Source organism: Nanorana parkeri, unplaced genomic scaffold, assembly GCF_000935625.1.
Source record: "Nanorana parkeri isolate BGI_ZX_2015 unplaced genomic scaffold, ASM93562v1 scaffold396, whole genome shotgun sequence".
Lineage (NCBI taxonomy): Eukaryota > Metazoa > Chordata > Amphibia > Anura > Dicroglossidae > Nanorana > Nanorana parkeri.
Genome location: NW_017306664.1, coordinates 558,414 through 577,083, shown reverse-complemented (window position 1 = coordinate 577,083; position 18,670 = coordinate 558,414). Strand labels below are relative to the sequence as shown.

Below are 18,670 nucleotides of genomic sequence, written 5' to 3'. Positions count from 1 at the left end.
GACTCGCTGCCTGACTTCCCGAATAGCTGGGAAGCTGTCTTCATGCACTCTTGTCACCATGTGATGAGAAAGCATGGAGCCGAATTATCAATTACAAATCAGCTTCCTGAGCATTTGGGCGAGTACTCACCTAGTTATATTTAGTTAATATTCACCTAGTTAGTTTAGTTTTTAGCGCTGTGCATTATTGTATTGGAGTACGAGTACACACCTTTCAGACTATGGACATAACATTTTTATTTATTCACCCAATTCTGATGCTTTCTGGCTGGTCATGTGACACACTGGGCCCTCTTCATCTTAGGTCTTCTCCTAGTGGTGGGCGGTCCTGGATGATGCAGATATTGGTCCTGATGTGGTAACATCAGCACTGCTCTCTGCATCAATACACTCTGAGTGTACGGTGCTTTGCTCAGGGGATGGGGCCAGAGGTACTGAGGGGGCAGCTTGGAAGTGAGTATGGCATCCAGAGCTGCTTTTTTTAAGCCTCCAGGGGCATATTTACAAAAAATATGATCCAGGGGTTGGGATTTAATTCTTTGTTTTATACAATTTGTTTATAAATAATGTACATATGAGTAAAAGGAATTTATCATCGTTGATCACAGTCTAATATACTGCATCTTGACAGAAGATCTCTGTTTTTTTACTTTAGTACCAGCCGTAGCTAAAGGTCAGGCAATGTCACTGACTTTTCATGTGGACGGCTTGAAATAGTTTTGCAATCCTAAAGCACCCATCTGCTGTCATTTCCCTGAGCATCTGTTTCTGTTATTTAAAGTATCTGTGCACCTTGCCAAAAGCATTCAAAGATAGTATGTGCAAGTGAGAGCACTGCAGCACCAAGTAGATTACTGATTTACAGTAAAATATCTCTGAGGCAAGAATGCACACACTGAAATGCCACTTTCAGGCTTGGCAAAGATGTCCTCAGGTTCCCTTGGCTTACAGTTACCGCTGGCAGTGAGCTGCTGACATAGAACAGATTTTCTTTCTCAGAAACACCATTATTTATCATTACCAGGACCTGTGGTGTTCTCTACGCAAGACCTATTCCAAGCAGCAATCTCCCCTTTGTTTCTCCTGTGTAACTAGCCATGCATAACATTTTAGGATCTAACTAGACATAGGGTTGTTTGTCAGTTATATATAGGTTGTTCCTAACTACAAGGTTCATTTAGTTCATCTTAGCCAGCAAACATATCCTGCTATTGCATACTGGACTCATACATGCAGCATAGGAAGCCATGTTGCAGCCAATATTTAAAAGTATGTCTAAAGACAAAACTTTTTATAAGTTGGAGAGAGTAGGCAATGGATAAAACCCAGATTTTTGGGTCCCATTCAATATATTTTCCTTCACCTCCTTTCATTAGACAAAGAGGTGAAAGCAAGTATCCCTAATGGGAGATTTCCCCTCTATTCCTGTTTTGGTGAGAACTCTGAATTTTGGATGCTCTCTCATTTTCAGTCCCAGTGACAGTGGTCACAAGGACAAATAGAAAGGGTGAATCTCCCTAGTGGGCGCACAGACAACAATAAAAAACGTAATAGGGTTTCTAAGCTTGTCACATTACATCCTTAGCCAATAAGGTTTGGACTTTAGATATACCTTAAAGTGAAACTTTACCTTGCAAAAAAAGGTGTACTTTTCAGTTTTAGAAGACTTCATTGCATGACCCTACATGCCTCTAAACTGCAGATAACAAAAACTTTATTTTCCTGAGCGCTGCTAAAATTTTTCAAGTGAGCCAAATGGGAGGATCTTTGGGGAGGAGACAAATACCAATCCACTAATCTAGATCTTTGACATGCATATGGATACAGAACTCATCATTATCCTTTGTGAACTTTGGTATGGAAGGATTAGCCAAATCCTTCATAAAGTCACCATGCCATTAAGCAGAAGTATTTGTGCTGCCTGTACCATATTTAATGTATAATTCTTACAAGAAAGGTAACAACATAACCACTGAATTCTGATTTGTCACTCACTGCACAAAATGGCACACTTCTCTTTCCTTTTATTAATTTTCCCCATGGCATAATATAAAATAACATAATAGAAACCACCTGTAGTCTTTTAATTTAATTTAAAAAAAAAAAAGAATAAAAGAAAACCTTAAATTGCATCATTGTTTTTTGCTGTTGTTTGTTGTTTTCTGAGGCCTTATTAATTCATAAATACTGAAAGCCATGGGGAGGTAAACTAATCGGAATTTGGACTATGAGCTGGACACAATGTTTCCATTATGCCATTGTTCCTGTCAGTAATGCAGCCATTATTTGTGACAAACTGTGTGAAAGCTATCTATCATTGTGAAATGGAGATTGCTTGCCTTGTTAACTGACTACAGTCCCAAGCCACAATCCATGCTTGCTATCAATTCCTCAATGGTCGTTCCTAATACCGAAGACTTTGAAATCTTAGCAACCTATAAAGTGAATATGAAAACCCCAAAAGGGAATTATTGTCCTCAGCTTTTTAGAAAATTAAATGCTTCTGATTCAAATTCTAGCTAAATTCCTGGTGGAATAACAAGCATCAGGATGATATAATGGGAAGAAAAAGATATGCTTGAATGCTTAAAATTCCCACAAAGCATTGCAACGAATGCCTTTTCATCCCATAAGTTTATTATCAATACAAAGTTTAGTGTTCTATTTATTACAAGCATAAGCATTCTCTACATATCTACATATGTTTATATCTGATCTGGTTAAGCTGTTAGAATTTAAAGAAGAAAAAATATTACTGTAATAAGCAGCCCTGCATAGTAGAATAATGGGCATACTGTAGGTGGGAATGTTGATAACCCCCATAATTTGAGGTCCATTATAATGGAAATGTTCTGCCTAACATTTAAAGTACAATGTGTAGTCAAAACATTTTTTGTTTTTGTTTTGGATGAAGGATTAGAACCCCAGTCAAATTTGTATAACTGGAAGTAAAAGGATTGTGTGGGGTGAAAGATCTCTTAAGCAGTAGTAGGTCTCACTCAGTTCGGTAAGGAGTGTAGAGGGAATAATTAGCCTAAGGCAGCTATCACAAGAGTAGTGGCAGAAGGTTGGCTCTTTGCTCAAGTAGGGGCTGGGTGAGCATAGAGGAAAGGATCAGAAGCAGAAGATATAAAGTACAGATTTAATGTATTCAGATGCATACACTTGAAATGCTAGCTATACAAAAGAGACAGGTCAGGTAAAAGCTGCTCTATGGTCTATTAAGGCAAGTTAACCTAAATGTAAAAGCAAACAAATAGGAACTGCATAGAGTGTAACATTTTTCAACTTTCAGACACACTTCTAGCTGTCTGCATCAAATTCCACTACACATTAACTAGTTACATAGATTCCTCTTGAATATATACAATTTTAACAGTGTTGTACAGCAAAGAATTTAAAGTATACCCAAAAACTACCTAGCACTGCACATACATAATCTCACTGCACAAACAAAATTTGCATCACTATTGTTTTTCTTGACAATTTCTTTGAAAATTAACTTTATTTGCCCAACAAAGCCATGTGCCATGCTGACCGGTGGGGGAAATATTCAATAAGCAGCAAGAAATGTGTAGGAAGAACAGAGCTACAGAATAAATGAGCAGAACCAAATAGATCTTGCGCAACAGGTTCCCAAATACTGATTCCTCTGCAACAAGGATATCAGTTGTGACATTAAAAAACAGAAAAAAAAGTGAGATTAGCAGTCAGAGGCAGCAGTGTCCTAGATCATCTCATACTGCAGATATGCAGCCATATGATTGTAGGCAGAGAAATGCCTAGGCACCATTACAAACCAAGAAGTACACTGCTATTTTTCAGGAGCGAGTCAAGACAAAAGGTAGACTTTTTCAGGGTACTGCTAAGGCACAATTAACATTTCTGAATGTTTCCTATAACATAAAAACCCCACTATTTGTTTTTTAGGTTAATGTTATAGATATATGTGAACATAAAGTCACTTGTTTTGCTAAGCTTACTTTGCAAAGTGAACTTTTTCTCAGCTAAGTAAACATTTTCTACTCCTTTAGTAAATTAACCCCATTTCTCAGGGTTTATTTTTTCATTATTACAAAGCTCCTCTATGCTCCATCACTGTACAGCATTGCCCTTGTTTTGTGCAGTGCTGGATGACATCTATTTACTGTAATCCAACAATAACCAACAAGATGTAAGAACATGTATCTTTAAGATGCCAGGAACAAAATAAATCAACAACAGAATTATATGAGTAAAATATAATTGGACAGTCTTCAAAGTGTCACACCAATCACTGCATTTTCACGGATACAATAAGACACATACGAGACAAAGAACTCATTACTTCAAGGATGATATATGAATGAGCAGCAGGTAGCTAACAAAGTTTCAAGATGGCGGTATATTTCCAATGTGAAACAAAAAAGAGGTTCTGTGGTTAAAAGGCATTGCTGCAAGTTCTTTTGAAATGCAGCAATTATACAACAATTTATATACACTAAACGCTAATTTAGCTTTTTATGTGAAAATATATGTAAGAAATGTCAGTTGGCACAATGGCCCTCATTATTTCAGAACTGACACAGTAATCATTGCTCAGTCCTTTCAAATGTCAGTGGATTTGGGGATGCTCTTTGAGAAAGATCAAAGAGTACTCACTCCTACACATTGCTGAGGAAGCCATTTTGTCTGATACAGTTTTTTATGAGAATACTGAATGCAAGTTTATCTGACAAGTACCAGTTATTTAGAGGGCACAGTGTGGCAGCATAGCAGGAGTACGTTGAAGACCCATGCTGTTTCTCAAAGGCTCCCTTGGAAACTCTGTGACTTTACCCTGAATACGTCTCTTTAAAGCCAACCTCTTCTAACCTCTAGTGTGTTCTTCCTATGTTGCTCCATTGGTGAGGCTGCAACATACCCGCACAGGGTTTGGGCCCAGTGACTGGCCACTTAGGCCTGAGGGCTGAATCAATGGAGGAGGTCAGATCCCCCCTACATGCAGAAGCACTTTCCTCATGTAGGGGGGATCTGACCTTCTCCATTGATTCAGCTCTCAGGCCTAAGTGGCCAGTCACTGGGCCCAAACCTTGTAATTTGAGAGTTGATATCCCTGTAATTTGATATCATTAATTCATTGTTCAAAACTGCATTAGGATGGAACTGCGGGGAGTGCGGGAAGGTGGGTCAGGAGGGGCCTTAAAGAGACTCTCCATGAATGGGAAAAGTGACAGATTGCCTTTAAAGCACCTGTTCTGATGCTGAAGGCATAGCTGGTATCATAATAGCAGAGAGCCTCCATTGCTGTAGGACAATTTACTATGGGAGTACCAAAGAATGTGTGGTTGTGGTTTTGAAGTGTTTTTGTGCACTCTCTTTTGACATTTTAGTAAACTTTTAAGATGGTACTGCAGAAAAAGAAGCACACACACTTTTCTATTAAGCTGATTTGCCACTGGCCACGTTGTATGAATGTGAGAGATTTAGCTTTATTTTTTTCAAGAGTTACATTTCCTGTAGCTTTTAGATCTGTTGTGGCCGCTACTTCCATTGGTTAATTCAGGCCTATTACCGCTTGATTAAAAATGAGGTGTTACAGCCAACACTACCTGAAAAATCATTTTCTTCAAATTGAAATGAATCAGATTGGGGTACTGCTGCTTTATTTAAGCCAAGGTAAATGCGGCTGCCTCTTTTTCAAGCCAGAAAGGGAAACCAAGACATGCCTCTTTTTCAAGCCAGAAAGGGAAACCAAGACATGGTCTTGGTTTCTCTTTCTGGAAAAAGAGGCAGCTGCCTCGAGCCATCTGACACTGTCTCCCATACAGGGAAACAGACCCTACAGCCCCTTAGCGTCGTGCACTCTGACTGACGATATTTGTGATTTTACCTACTGACAGCGCCGCAAACCGCAGCAGAGCGTCTCTCCCGACATCTCCACACGGAGCCGCCAAGGCTCAGCCTGGCCAGCTGAGTCCTTACAGCACTCATCGGTCACATCCAGTGCCCAATATGTTCAGAGCACACTTTATTTTGTAATGTAAATGGTTATTAGACTTGCAGATATATAATAGGTCTATTATGTCCATCAAAGTTCATCAGTGGTTGAACATTCTGCTGTTTTGTACACACCAAGTTTTTTATTCTTATTTTCAAAACACAAAATTGCATTTTAGCAGGTAGAAAGTAATAGTGTTTGAAATAAAAGAAATACACTTCTTAAGATTTCAGAAAGGCAGTCCTCTTTTCTGACCTTCCAATAATAGGCGATGATAAAGTTGATTGACTGCTTTTGTTAGTCATACAAAAAGATTCAATTCAACAGTTTGACCTTCGTTTTGCCTTTTGTGGCATCCCATATCAATCTGTTTTATTAGTTTATGGTGAATGAAACTGTCTTGAAATGACTGTCTGAATAACAGAAAGATTGACAATACATCTCCGGCCTGGACACATATTGCATTCGGCCAATGGAGGCAGAGCTTTTGTTTTTATATAGCACAATGGAACTTTTGTGAAGTGTCAATTATAGAAACTGGATTTGATAGTAGAAAGTCAAAATTTGGCCTTGCAATGTGGCCATTTACTCAGCTGACACAAAAAGGCATCCATTGTAGAGTCCTGGATGGACACAGGTTTCTTCTATAGCTTTCCTAATTTCTGTTTGGTTTTGAAAAGTCGACAGACAAAGGTAGAAAGGTAAACTGCTCTTTCATTGTCAAAATGTCAACTATACACAAATGATCTAAAGTATTTCCCTTTTATGGAGATGGCAGAGATGGAATATTTTAGGAGGAAAGGCAGGAATACTCAAAAAAGCAAAGGAATTGATAATGATATTGTGGCATCATGGCAAAACGATTGCAGACTGCAGAATTTTTTCCCCTTTCCAGTGTTTTCATTTGACATTGTCAAGTTCTTCCCTTTCTGTTATAATGAGCTGGGGACTCACCTATAGTGAATATTTTTTTTAATCCAGTGTCTGTTTGTATTTGGATATAATATGAAGATTGAGATTGTTATGCAGCTAATTTTGATATTATTCCAACTATTTGGGTCAGGGTCCAGAAAGATCTTAAATTGTTTTGGTGTGACCCTACTGACTATCTTCTCATTTTTTTGTCATTGCTTTGTAGTTTCTGGTGGCTCAGCTGAGGCGCTGCTTACTATGCAGCTGTCGTAGGCAACGTCACAAACACAATTCACAACAAAACTTTGACCTGTGTTTTATTTGCACCTCATCACTTTCCCCACAGTCGAAATTATTTCTGCTTGACAACAAATAGATGTCTTCAATTAAGCTTTATGCTTATCATTTGTTCACTTTTATATCGGTGGTGACAAGCATGTATATTGCCAAACACCTCGCACTTAAAACTTTTGCAGAGACGTATATCACGGCCGATATTTTATATGGAACATGATAGCATACAGATAGTTTAATTTGTACATTGTATTGCCTCTTCACATTTTAGTGAAGTACATTTATTTGATGGATAATATAATACAATACAAGATCCCCTTGAAAGATACAGTTTATTAGGATTAATTTTTGCAAGTAAATCCATGTTAATCCAGAAAGACAGATGCATTGAAACAATCTCCAAAGCTCCTATTTCTCTCAGGGAATTTCTGGTTCCTAAAACACTTTATTTTTATAAAAGGCATAAAAGCTTTAGCAGTGTTCCTTGGGTTTGGTATTCCAGACAAATGAGATACTTCAGAAATAACGGCACCTAAGTGGCATACAAACACTGAACAGTTGGTCGCTACATGACTTACTGTGTTTTGTTTTTGAGATGTAAAAGGTGTTTTTGTATCACATGAAATAAAGGAAAAATGGCCATCTGCCTCCAGAACAGGGAACATCTCTCAAGAAAATATGCATGTAAAGTATGCTTAAAGAGATTTTATAATAGAATTATTTTATATAGTAGAATAAATCTTTTCAAATTAAAGGGGCATTTCAGTTAAAATTGAAAATGAAAAGTTTAAAAGCCTACAGGGAGTGTAGCCTGTCTGTTCAGTGTGTCAGTTTTGTTATCCAGGTATTGCTGTAATACACTAGTCCCCTTTATTGTTATTTTTAGTGATCATTGAATACACCTGTTAAGACGTTTCTCACAGCCACCGTTCAGAATAAAAACTGCCTTGGAAGTGTGAATGTAATGAGAGAGAGAGAGAATTGCACAGGTTTAGGAATGACCCTCCTACAGACCTTGTATAGAACACTTTTTTTTACCCCGATGTCCGTATATGTATTATAGAGTCCCAGGGAATTGGTAGGTATGTATGTGGAGAGAGAGGGTGAGTTAGTTCGAGCTCAGGGGTTGGGGCAAAAGTGTAAATGAACTTTGTTTGAACATTTTATTAATTTTCAATGTAAACTGAGTGTACATTCTGATTTTAGTACAGTTGCATTAGTAGGTTGCTGATTACCAAGAAAGGATGCACTATTTGAGAAGACAACCGCTACCATTTAAGGATACCCCTTCAAGATCCCATTGTGCTCTCTGTGCACTCAGATTAAACACTGTTGTTTCCCAAGCCCAGATTATAAATCTCCAATGTAGTATTAAGGGTAAATAGCTAAACAGTGGATTGTGAATTTAAACTGTTTGTTGGCAAAGATATAATGGCATTTTGCATTTTTCCCTAAAAAGAGAGTAGGGCGCGCTGGAGTACTACAACTATGTCTAGATGGAAAAAAAGATGAAGCTCAGAGAGATTAGGTTTTGCTTTCTATGAATTTTAAGGCTGCAAGTGGACATGAACTATTTTGTTATGTTATAGGGAATATCTAGAAATGGTAATTGTAACTAAGCAGTACCCTGAAAAAATGTCAATTCCTCCTGGAAAATAGCAATGGACATAAAGCTGTACATGAGGATCTGAAGACAATTATCTGACTCTCTTCTCCTGATTTCATACTGTGGATCTGAGCTTTCTGAACCTCTCCTGCTTATTCTTGGTTATTTCTCCATAGTCATCATGCTACCAGCCATTAAGAGGGATACAGCTCTGAAGTGAGAAAGCAAATCCCTTCCTCTACTAACATAGCCACCTGCACAGAGAGACAAAGTGCAAAACAAAGCATAGTAAGCGAGCAATGAAAAAAAACATCAGCTGCAGGGAGACCACCAGCAATACTGTTGACTTGTGCACAACTTCTACATTGAGGTCCTTTTTGACTGGAGTGTACTATTAAGTTGTACATATATAAAATAGATTGTCAGACAATATGAACAGTAGTAAAGCCCATTCCTGGAAAATTCTGATTCTTTTTTGGTTCAATGGATCAAGACAGTAATTTTACAAAGCATAAGAGTTGATTTATTTAGGCAAAAAGGGCTGTTTACTTTGTAAAGGGATTTTCATTTTACAGGGGACTTTTCCCTTAGCTTATTGAATGTGGTAAAGAGTCAACCTTTCAAAGAATACCCAATCAGAAATTGTATTTTGCTTGCACATGACTGAATGAGGGAAGTCAAGAGAGCTTTACCTCACTAAGCTAAGGGAATATTCCCTTGCACAGTGAAAATCCCCTTGTAAAGTGAACAGCATATTTGCCTTTAGAAAATCAACCCCAAAGTGATTTAAATAGTTATTATGTCTGTAAATAAGTAAATTGGAATGGTTTAGTTTGGTGAAGGGAAGCCATCATTTAATCTTCTTAGCCCTGTGCTTACATATCTTCTGATTAATGTATTTACACCAACTCCTAGTCACCAGTAAGATAGAGGAGTAACAGCTTCAAGGCCTAAAGCGTGTGAAATTCAGTATATGACTGGGATGATACAGGTCATGATTTTTAGGTAATGGTTTTACTACTTCAGCCTTAGTAATATGTATAAACCTACCTAAATCATTGATTGATGGCAACAAAGCCAATTTTGTAACCTTCTACGATGCTGTGCACAACTCTTTTAATAGCATTTCAAAGTATTTTTTCTGTTCCATATTTTAATTAAAACATAATGTAGTAGAATGTATTTAAGAATAGCAATGCCCTTTACATCTAACATTACCGCCTTTGCCTTTTATATCCTGTGATAGTATTCCTGAATAGAACCTTGACTAGCTACACCCAATCATCACTGAGCTAAGTAAACACAAGTTGGTGCAAAATAATAAGCACTTATTTTATATTTGACTGCTTAAAATACCAGTGCATAAGAAATGAATATTAAGCTCAACTCATGCTAGAACATATTATAGTGAGAAATGCAAGCCAACAATTATTTTTTTAAATTGTTGATTAAAAATGAGAGACATTTTTTACTTTCTGCAAAACTTGAGGTCATGATTCTGATTTTACAGGAAAGACCATGGAGGGTTCTCAGTTTTGTAAAAAAAAAAAGAATGAGTTTCTTACATATCCACAAAAATATGATGGTTGTGATTCCTTAGGGGAAGCACAATGTATTTTTAGTGACCACATATCTTGAGATATTATTGCAGTATTTGCCTTAAAGTAACTTTTGATATGACGTTCAATTCTACATGCTTGCTGTACTATATTTTTGTTACTAAGATGAAGTTCTGTATTTTATGGTGATCACCCTGCTGAACAACTGTTGAGAAAACATATCAACCACAGTGGACGGGAATTCTTTTAGCGGGTTCTGTTGACAAACTCATAGGGGTTAATTTTTTTTAAAGAATAGACAGCACTCACTTTGACTTTATAACTCAGGGTTCAGTTGGCTTAGTGCAAAAGTAAATTATTCAATAATGTACATGCAAAATCAAATGTTAAAAAGTTTCCATTGCACATTATATTTAAAGTTAACACAGCTTCACTTTACTAACTAAACCAGGTCAACATGCACCCTGCAAAGTGAATATTCTCTGCTCCCTTGGAAAATAAACCCTGCATGCTTGCATTCTGAGAAGGTGCAATAAGGCTCAACCAATAAATATTACTCCAAAATTACCAAAAATGTTTTCCCCACAAGTAGATAAATAATTGGAAGCTATACACAGAAACAAGCGGATCACTTTCACACACACACACACACACACTTATATATATATATTGTATATTATCTTTGAAAAAAAGACAAGAACAAGAAAAAAAGTTGAGTGGGAATTCTTTGTCTTCTACCTGTTGTTTTCCAAGGTAACTGACTGTACCTCTACGAAGTCAGACGTGTAATGCTTACCACCATGATAGGAATTTTTTAAGTGTAGATGCCCAGACCAAACTTAGCAGTGTTGGTATGCATCAGTTAACTTGACAAATCATCTATGACTAATTTTTCTTATTGACAGTGGGTTTGGAACTAGGAACACAAGATTTATAATTCTCAGCTGCAAGGTTAATTAACGTTCTCACATTAGGACTATGTGAGAAGAGAAATCACCAGCACTCAGTAGAATAATCCAACATGTCCATTATTGGACATAGACATCACACAAACACAAGAGCCAACGCTTCGAGACCGCGCAGGGTCTCTTCATCAAGGCATAAGAAGTGACATTAAGACTATACATTTACATTGTGCTCATGAAGGGGTTAATATTGTCTAACAAATAACAAATACAAAGGTCTAACAAATTACATACTGTGAAGCACCATATAATTTTTAGGTACTATGTAAAAATGTAAGCAAGCTGTCAGGTGGTGGCAGGAAAAAGTCATCTTCAGGGTTGAGTTGTACCAAAAATGTGAACATTGCTTCAATATCGCAATTGCAAGATTATCAGCATTATATCACTTTATAAAAAGTGATAGAAGAGATGAGTGAGGCAGCAGTGTATCCAAACTAGATACATGCAGTAAAGCACAATTCTCTATTTTTGTAGGATTTAGTTGAGATTGCCTTGTTTTGTTTCATGCATTTGTCTTGGCTAATGTGTATCAAAATTACATCTAAATTGTCAACTGAAGAAATTATGGATTCCAGCAGGGTATTTGGAGAACATTGCATATACCTGCAATGAAAATTTAATTAGGATGAAGCTCATTCCAGTTAGATCAATACCTAAATACAGACGAAATAACTTTTGTCAATTCCTTTTTCCATGTTAACCGAAGCACAGTTCTACCATTATATTTTTCATTATTCTGAATTCATTTAACTTGAAATGCATTTGTACCATGTGATTTTTTGAATCTCGTGGATGAGAACTATATTTTTGGATTAGCTTTGTAATAGTTTGGTGATATGGATGCTTTGGTAAAACATCCACATATGGTATATGGATTGGTAGACTTTTTTTTTTAATTACTAGCCTTGATTATGAGGTTGGATGTATCCAGAAAAAAATAATTGTGTTACATCTGAACATGTTTAACTAGATAATAAATACCAAAAAACGCTTACATGATGCTTAAATATGTTTTTTGGGTCTGTCTATAACATAATTTTAATAACCTAATTCAAGTGCAGATTTCTAATTCTCCATTAACATAGGAATAATTCTGTTTGCTAAAATAAAATAAATGAGTGAATGAAATATGATATGTTCTAGGTACCATTTTTTTAAAAATCCAAATTTCAAAAAGTCATGTGGCAACTGTATAGCTCAAGCTTTAAGTATTAACTTTTAACCTTTGACCTTACAGATTTTAACCAATGAAATGTCTCTTTAAACTTTAAAGGAAACAATGATAACGAACGCCTGGCGATTGCTAGACAGCGAATTCCATATCGACTTGGTCGAGTAGTTGATGATTGGCTACTCGACAAAGGTAAAAAACATTGATTAAAACTTCAAATAAAAATAATTTGAACATAACCAAGTAGTATTTCGTTGTAACTCTAATAAACTTTTAAAATAAATTTTCAGTAAAACTAACTTAAAAACTTTTAAAACAGTAAAATTTAGTTAGTAATATTTGGCATACATTGTATAATAATTTTCGTGCCTGTCTAGATGTTTAATAATCGTACCCTGTTAACTTAAGGTTAAAGGGACTGTAAAGTCAATCCTCTAACTGAATCTATGAAGAAACTCATAGATAACTTTAACCAAACTTTCTAAATTATTCATAGACTGTTTTTTTTTTCCTGTTCCCACATCTAAATTATTATCTAAAATATGTGTAGCATTCTTATCTTTCTTATGATCCTGAAAAAAATATCTTGGCATAAACTGCAGGTATTCTAAATAGTGGGCAAAATGAATTGCCAATCAAAGTGAAGTCCCTTTAACATTTGCATCCTTTCAAGGAATTTTTTGAACAAACCTTAATTAAAATCAAACCTAAAATTATGTGCATGCTAATCATATGCAGAGGCCAATCTGCTTAAAAAATCTTTGATTTCATAATGCTGACAATATTTTAAAGATGTCTTTGTGTAATGAAATTGTGCCATAATTTCACCATTGGTACGTGTATCATTACTTAAGTCGCTTTAACATCAGAAAGATTCTATATTAATTGTTAGTCTTGCTAAATGCCAATCAGAGCTATTTTATACTTTGACTGCATAACAATGCATTTATTTTCTTAACTGGTGGTGAAGCAAACAAAATTTGATATTATAGTGGTGACTGTATAAAATGGAATGCTAATTACTTTTCATAACTAAATACCTTGTGATATATTTTCTCATTGTTTACTTTTCTTTTTAACTATCCGAACAAGAATATTGTAATTACTCATATTTAAGACTTGGATTTAAGTGAATTTTAAATTATTTAAATAAAATGGGCTATCCATCAAAGACATTAATAATTATTGTAAAAATACAAAATAAATGTCTTATACATTTTCATAACTTATAATGCAAGTTAGTTTCAAACAAAATACAATTATGATTTTAAAAAATATATATTATCATGTAAGTGATGTAAGCCTCTGATTGGCCTTTAAGCATTGACATTCATGCAAGTTAGATTTCTTTTAAGTTTTTAAGAGATATACATGCCATGGTCACTTCATTAAAAGCAATGAATTATGAGTTATATTTCTACCTTATAGTTTATTGCATCTGTCATTCATTTCACAAAAATTTGTTAGTCATCTTTTCCAGAATATGGAGTTCACAGTCAACATTTTTGCATGTATGTAATATTATTTTTGCAGGACGTCAGCTTACAATCTTCAATAGCCAGGCAACCATTAAAATCGGTGGGAAGGAACGGGGACATCCTTTTCAAGGCCAGCTTAGTGGCCTTTACTACAATGGCTTAAAAGTTCTGAACATGGCTGCTGAAAATGATGCCAACATCGTTATAGAGGGAAATGTGAGGCTTGTTGGTGATGTGCCTTCATCCATGACAACAGAGTCAACTGCCACGGCAATGCAGTCAGAAATGTCCACCTCTATTATGGAAACCACCACCACACTGGCCACCAGCACTAGAAGAATAAAGACACCTACAAGAGAACCTGTTGGTCAGGTTAGTAGACCTGTGTTTGATCTTAATTTACCTTACTTCTTAAACTTTAAAATCCACCTAAAACACAAATAATATTACAGAGTAGTCATTTTTTTGTGTGAAGAATTATTGTATTACTCCATTTTGCAGTTTACATTCATCTTTCTGGCACCAAGCCCAATACTGGGAAAGCAGTACTGATGATCATTTGTTTTACAGTCATCTGCCATTTGTCAACAATATGACTGTATTTTGCATAACCCTGACTGGCAGAAATCAGAATGCTCACCTATGCAAAGTAGTCATTAAGTTTAATAGTAATAGAGTTCTCTTACAAACCTTAAAGGAGAACTATGGGGTTAAGGCTTTTCCCCATAGTTCTCAGGGTAACGGGAGGACACAAACTAGCGTCCTCCCGTCACCCTAGGCTCAGTATACCGCGAGCTGCTGCTCGCGGTATACTGAGACGCCGCAGCTGAAGCGGATCCTGAAAATTGTGCCGGGATCCACCCAGCTGCGTGACTGACAGCTGGCTCTGCCTATCTAGAGGCAGAGCCAACTGTACCCGCCCCCTCCCGTTGGCGGATCGAGCGTTGGCGGATCGGAGCGGGGAGGGGGGAATCCAGCTCCTCCCCTGTCATGGCAGAGAGCCGTGACAGGATCGAGAGGTGAGCGAATGCCGGTATGTGTTCGCTCACCTCCTGATCTACTGAGCCTACCTGTGACAGTCTCATTGTCACAGGTCAGCTAGAACTATGAGGTGAGTGAAACGCACTCACCTCATAGTTCTCCTTTAAAATTACAGTTTTTGTCTGAGTAAAATACAGTGTGTACTAATGATAATAAAAAGCAGCATACCAGCCATTTTGCATTCTGGACCTAAAATATAAGAGAATGCAGAGAATCAGTTTACCAGTTTAGAATGAGGCCTGAGGTTTATGGGTTGATTTACTAAAGGCATATAGGCTGTTTACTTTGCAAGGGAATTTGCAGTTTTCTAGGGAATTTTTCCTTAGCCCACAACATATCTACATGACTATATATGATATATTTTTTTACTTTCACACAATGAAAGCAGACATATTACTGGCTTTGGCCCATATATTTAAATGATTTCACTAGCTTTTAATGAACTAATTAAATTCATATAGATTTAGCTTATAAAAAGGATGCCTGGTTTCTACAAGCATAAGATTATGTCATACTTTAGTTTACAACTTGATCTGAGGTCATTAGCCATATTAAACATTTGTTATTGGAAACACACAATGTGCTTTGTTTATATACTTCAATGGTATCTTCTGAGGATTCCATGAATTAGTGACCCATTTCTACAAGATAAAATATAAGCCTGGATTCTATGTCCATAGCCAGTCTAGCTGTCATTTGTTACAAACATTTTCTACAAATGGTTCACAGAGAATGACTGCTTTATTACCAAAAAAACCTGTCATGGTGGTTTGTTTTCCTCAATCAAACTGAGCTTTCACTGGTAACACTGGGCCACTTAAACAGCAGTTTTGATGTACCCTAGGGCGACTGAATGTTTTGGAACAATGGAGACGCCTCTTTGGCCAAGCAGAATTAAATTGGCTCCATTTCAAACAGCAGAGTCTAAGCATGGCTGTTAAATCTTGAGGGCAAAATATGGTTGAAGGATGTGTTTCTGTTTATACTGAAGCGGTGACTTTGAAGAGGATTCATCAAAATATTCTCACGACAGCCCCATTTTTGCCCTGCAACCCAAACAGAATAAAGGCAAGCATCTACAAAAGCACAAGACGGTCACTTGCGAACAATTTCCCTTTGAAGTCAGGGGAAATCATTGTAGCAAGGTGACCTATATACAGAACATGCTATACTAGACTGTTAATGCTGAATTCATACAGAGAAACTGTCGCGGCTAAGGTGTGGCATATAGGAGCCATAAATCAGTTCTTTGTAAATAAAAGAAAATTTGCTGCTTAATAACACAAGGTGTTCACATTGTTTCTATCGTACAATGGCAAAACATTTGTCTTAAAAATCTTGCCTAAAGTACTCTTTTAGGCCATTCTCTGTCAACTAGCCTTTGTTGTCTTAGTGTTCAGTAGATACAAGTTGAGTTACGTCAATAGTCACATTTGTATTTTGCTTTAAGTAATCTAGTGGTGAGATCTTGTTTGCATTCGCAGGTCTGTCCTTCTACTTTTGTCATAAGACACCATTTGATCTGGTTTTACCTTGTGCTTGATTGGCTTGATCAGCTAGTATTTGTAGGTTGGTCTACAATTATCCAGACTCCAAATTCTTCACTCAAGTTGCAAGCCTGCTAGTCAATCTGTAAAGTTTTTTTCTCACAGAAAGTATTTTTGTTGAGTTGAGACGGGGATTTACTGATCACATGCAGTTGGGCACGGGCAGACATGCATAGGTTCACTGAGATTTAGGATGTGGAAGTGGTAGGTGCTTGGCCCACCTGCTGTTGTCAGATAGACACTGTTCACTTCTAGGGCACATGAGAAGCTGAGGTAAATTTTAACAATGTCCAACTCATTCTCCCAGTTTTAAATATCCCATAGGTTATGGAAAGTAAATCCCTCCTTTACATCTTGTCTGGTCATCACTGAAACATGCAGAATACCTATATATTTTCTCATTATACCTTTTGGGCAGGAGTTGAATGAGGTATCTAATTTCTGACCACAGTTGCATATTATGGAACTTGAGTGATATCAGGGCATTACAAAGGTTTCTGTTCACCTTCATCTAATTGTCTATACACAATGCATAAATGTTTGTACTCGGGCAGTAATTGAAGCCCAAACATTCACCACTCATAGAGTCCCTTTGTTAAATGTGGCCACCACTGCAAGCAGCCAAATATGAAGACCTTTACATTTAAATTTATTACATCTAATTGGGCCCTGTTCCAATCGGTGTAAAATATTGTTCACTGATTCCTAATGTGTGGATTCTCTATAAAACTACACACAAAAATAAATTTAATATGAGCTCTAGAGGGAACAAAAAATCAATCCATTGTAAATAAATGACAGATGGTTCCTGGTATTTTCAGTTGTATTTTTATGTAAATAGCCACAGCTGAAAAGTTTGAAATTTTGCCCTCTGACTCTTCCATTATTTCATTTCAAGTGTGCAAATTTTATATCACACATGCATTTTTTCTTAAAATTTTGAGGAATTGAATGTTTCTTAATGATCAATTCATCTTTAACAATGTACACTAAAATGTTTTAGATCTCATCACATTTTTTCTTAAATTTCAATGGAAAAAAAAGCCAAAGCCTGTTAAACCATAAACATGAAACTGTTCAAAACACCATTTGCCGAAGCTGCAATAATAATAATTGCTCACATCTTTGCTGCATTCTTCCACAAAATTTTAATTGGTAATATTCTCTGATGTATTTTATGCATCCAAATCTGCTTTTTTTCTTTATAGCTACAAGAATAAAATATAAGGTAGGTATACAACTGCATAATATTCTCTAAAATGTTTATGGCAATGTTAATGATGGGAAATAAAATAGTACATTGGAAAAAGATTTAAAAAAAGTAATACTAATTCTGCTTGCTTTTTGTTTTTCCAGTGTTCTTTGTTTCACTAATATTGCATACTTATTTTACACTTTTGTTTATAGCACGATAAAATTATCCTGAAAAAAGTAATAGCAATAGACCTATAAATTTACCTACAATTAAAGCCACTGTGAGAAGTAAGTAACAGTTGGTGATGACAACAGAATGTATCACAGAGGACTCGTATTTAGTTCACTTCCATATTGTGCCATCTGCATTGGATGACAGAATGACTAATGCTTCTTTGAATTGTCTGTGGTCTTATGGCATTCTAGGAAAACATTACAATGGTTTTTCTGCAGTGTTAGGTTGTCAATTAAACAGGAAAAGTTGAGGTATAGGAATAATAAGGGTTTATACTTGTGAATGTAAGAGCTTAAAGTTCCCAAATTAGTTTGTTTAAAAAAGAGCATGGTTGACTCCTAAAATGACCCACACCTCTAAAGAAAATCCAGTAAAAAAAAATAATTCTGAAAAAAAAGCAAAAAAAACTTACATACAGTTGAAAGGCAGATGTCTCCCCATCCAGGATATGTCTATGGCCAGCCTATTACATTAGATACAGAATCTCGAAATAACCAGTGCATATTGGATTGTGTTGAACACACACATAGAATATTAGAACTTGTGTATTCTAGCAGCTAATTCTACAGCTAATAATAAATTGTGAGTGACCATATAGATAGCAGGAAGAAGGGATGACAGTTTCAATATTTCTGCTCTGACAGGTTCCCTGTAATTCTCATTCCAAATTTTCCCTACCCTTTGCCTT

At 36.3% G+C, this 18,670-nt stretch overlaps 1 protein-coding gene across 1 annotated transcript in view; it reads left to right on the top strand.

The window, feature by feature from the left end:
* LOC108789430 (neurexin-1) overlaps positions 1 to 18,670 on the top strand; it is a 706,321-nt gene that overhangs the window by 682,365 nt on the left and 5,286 nt on the right. Inside the window, exons 15-16 of the mRNA XM_018559452.1 lie at positions 12,590 to 12,679; positions 14,021 to 14,337. Coding sequence (XP_018414954.1) covers positions 12,590 to 12,679; positions 14,021 to 14,337 — 407 coding nt within the window. The remainder of the gene's footprint in view (positions 1 to 12,589; positions 12,680 to 14,020; positions 14,338 to 18,670) is intronic.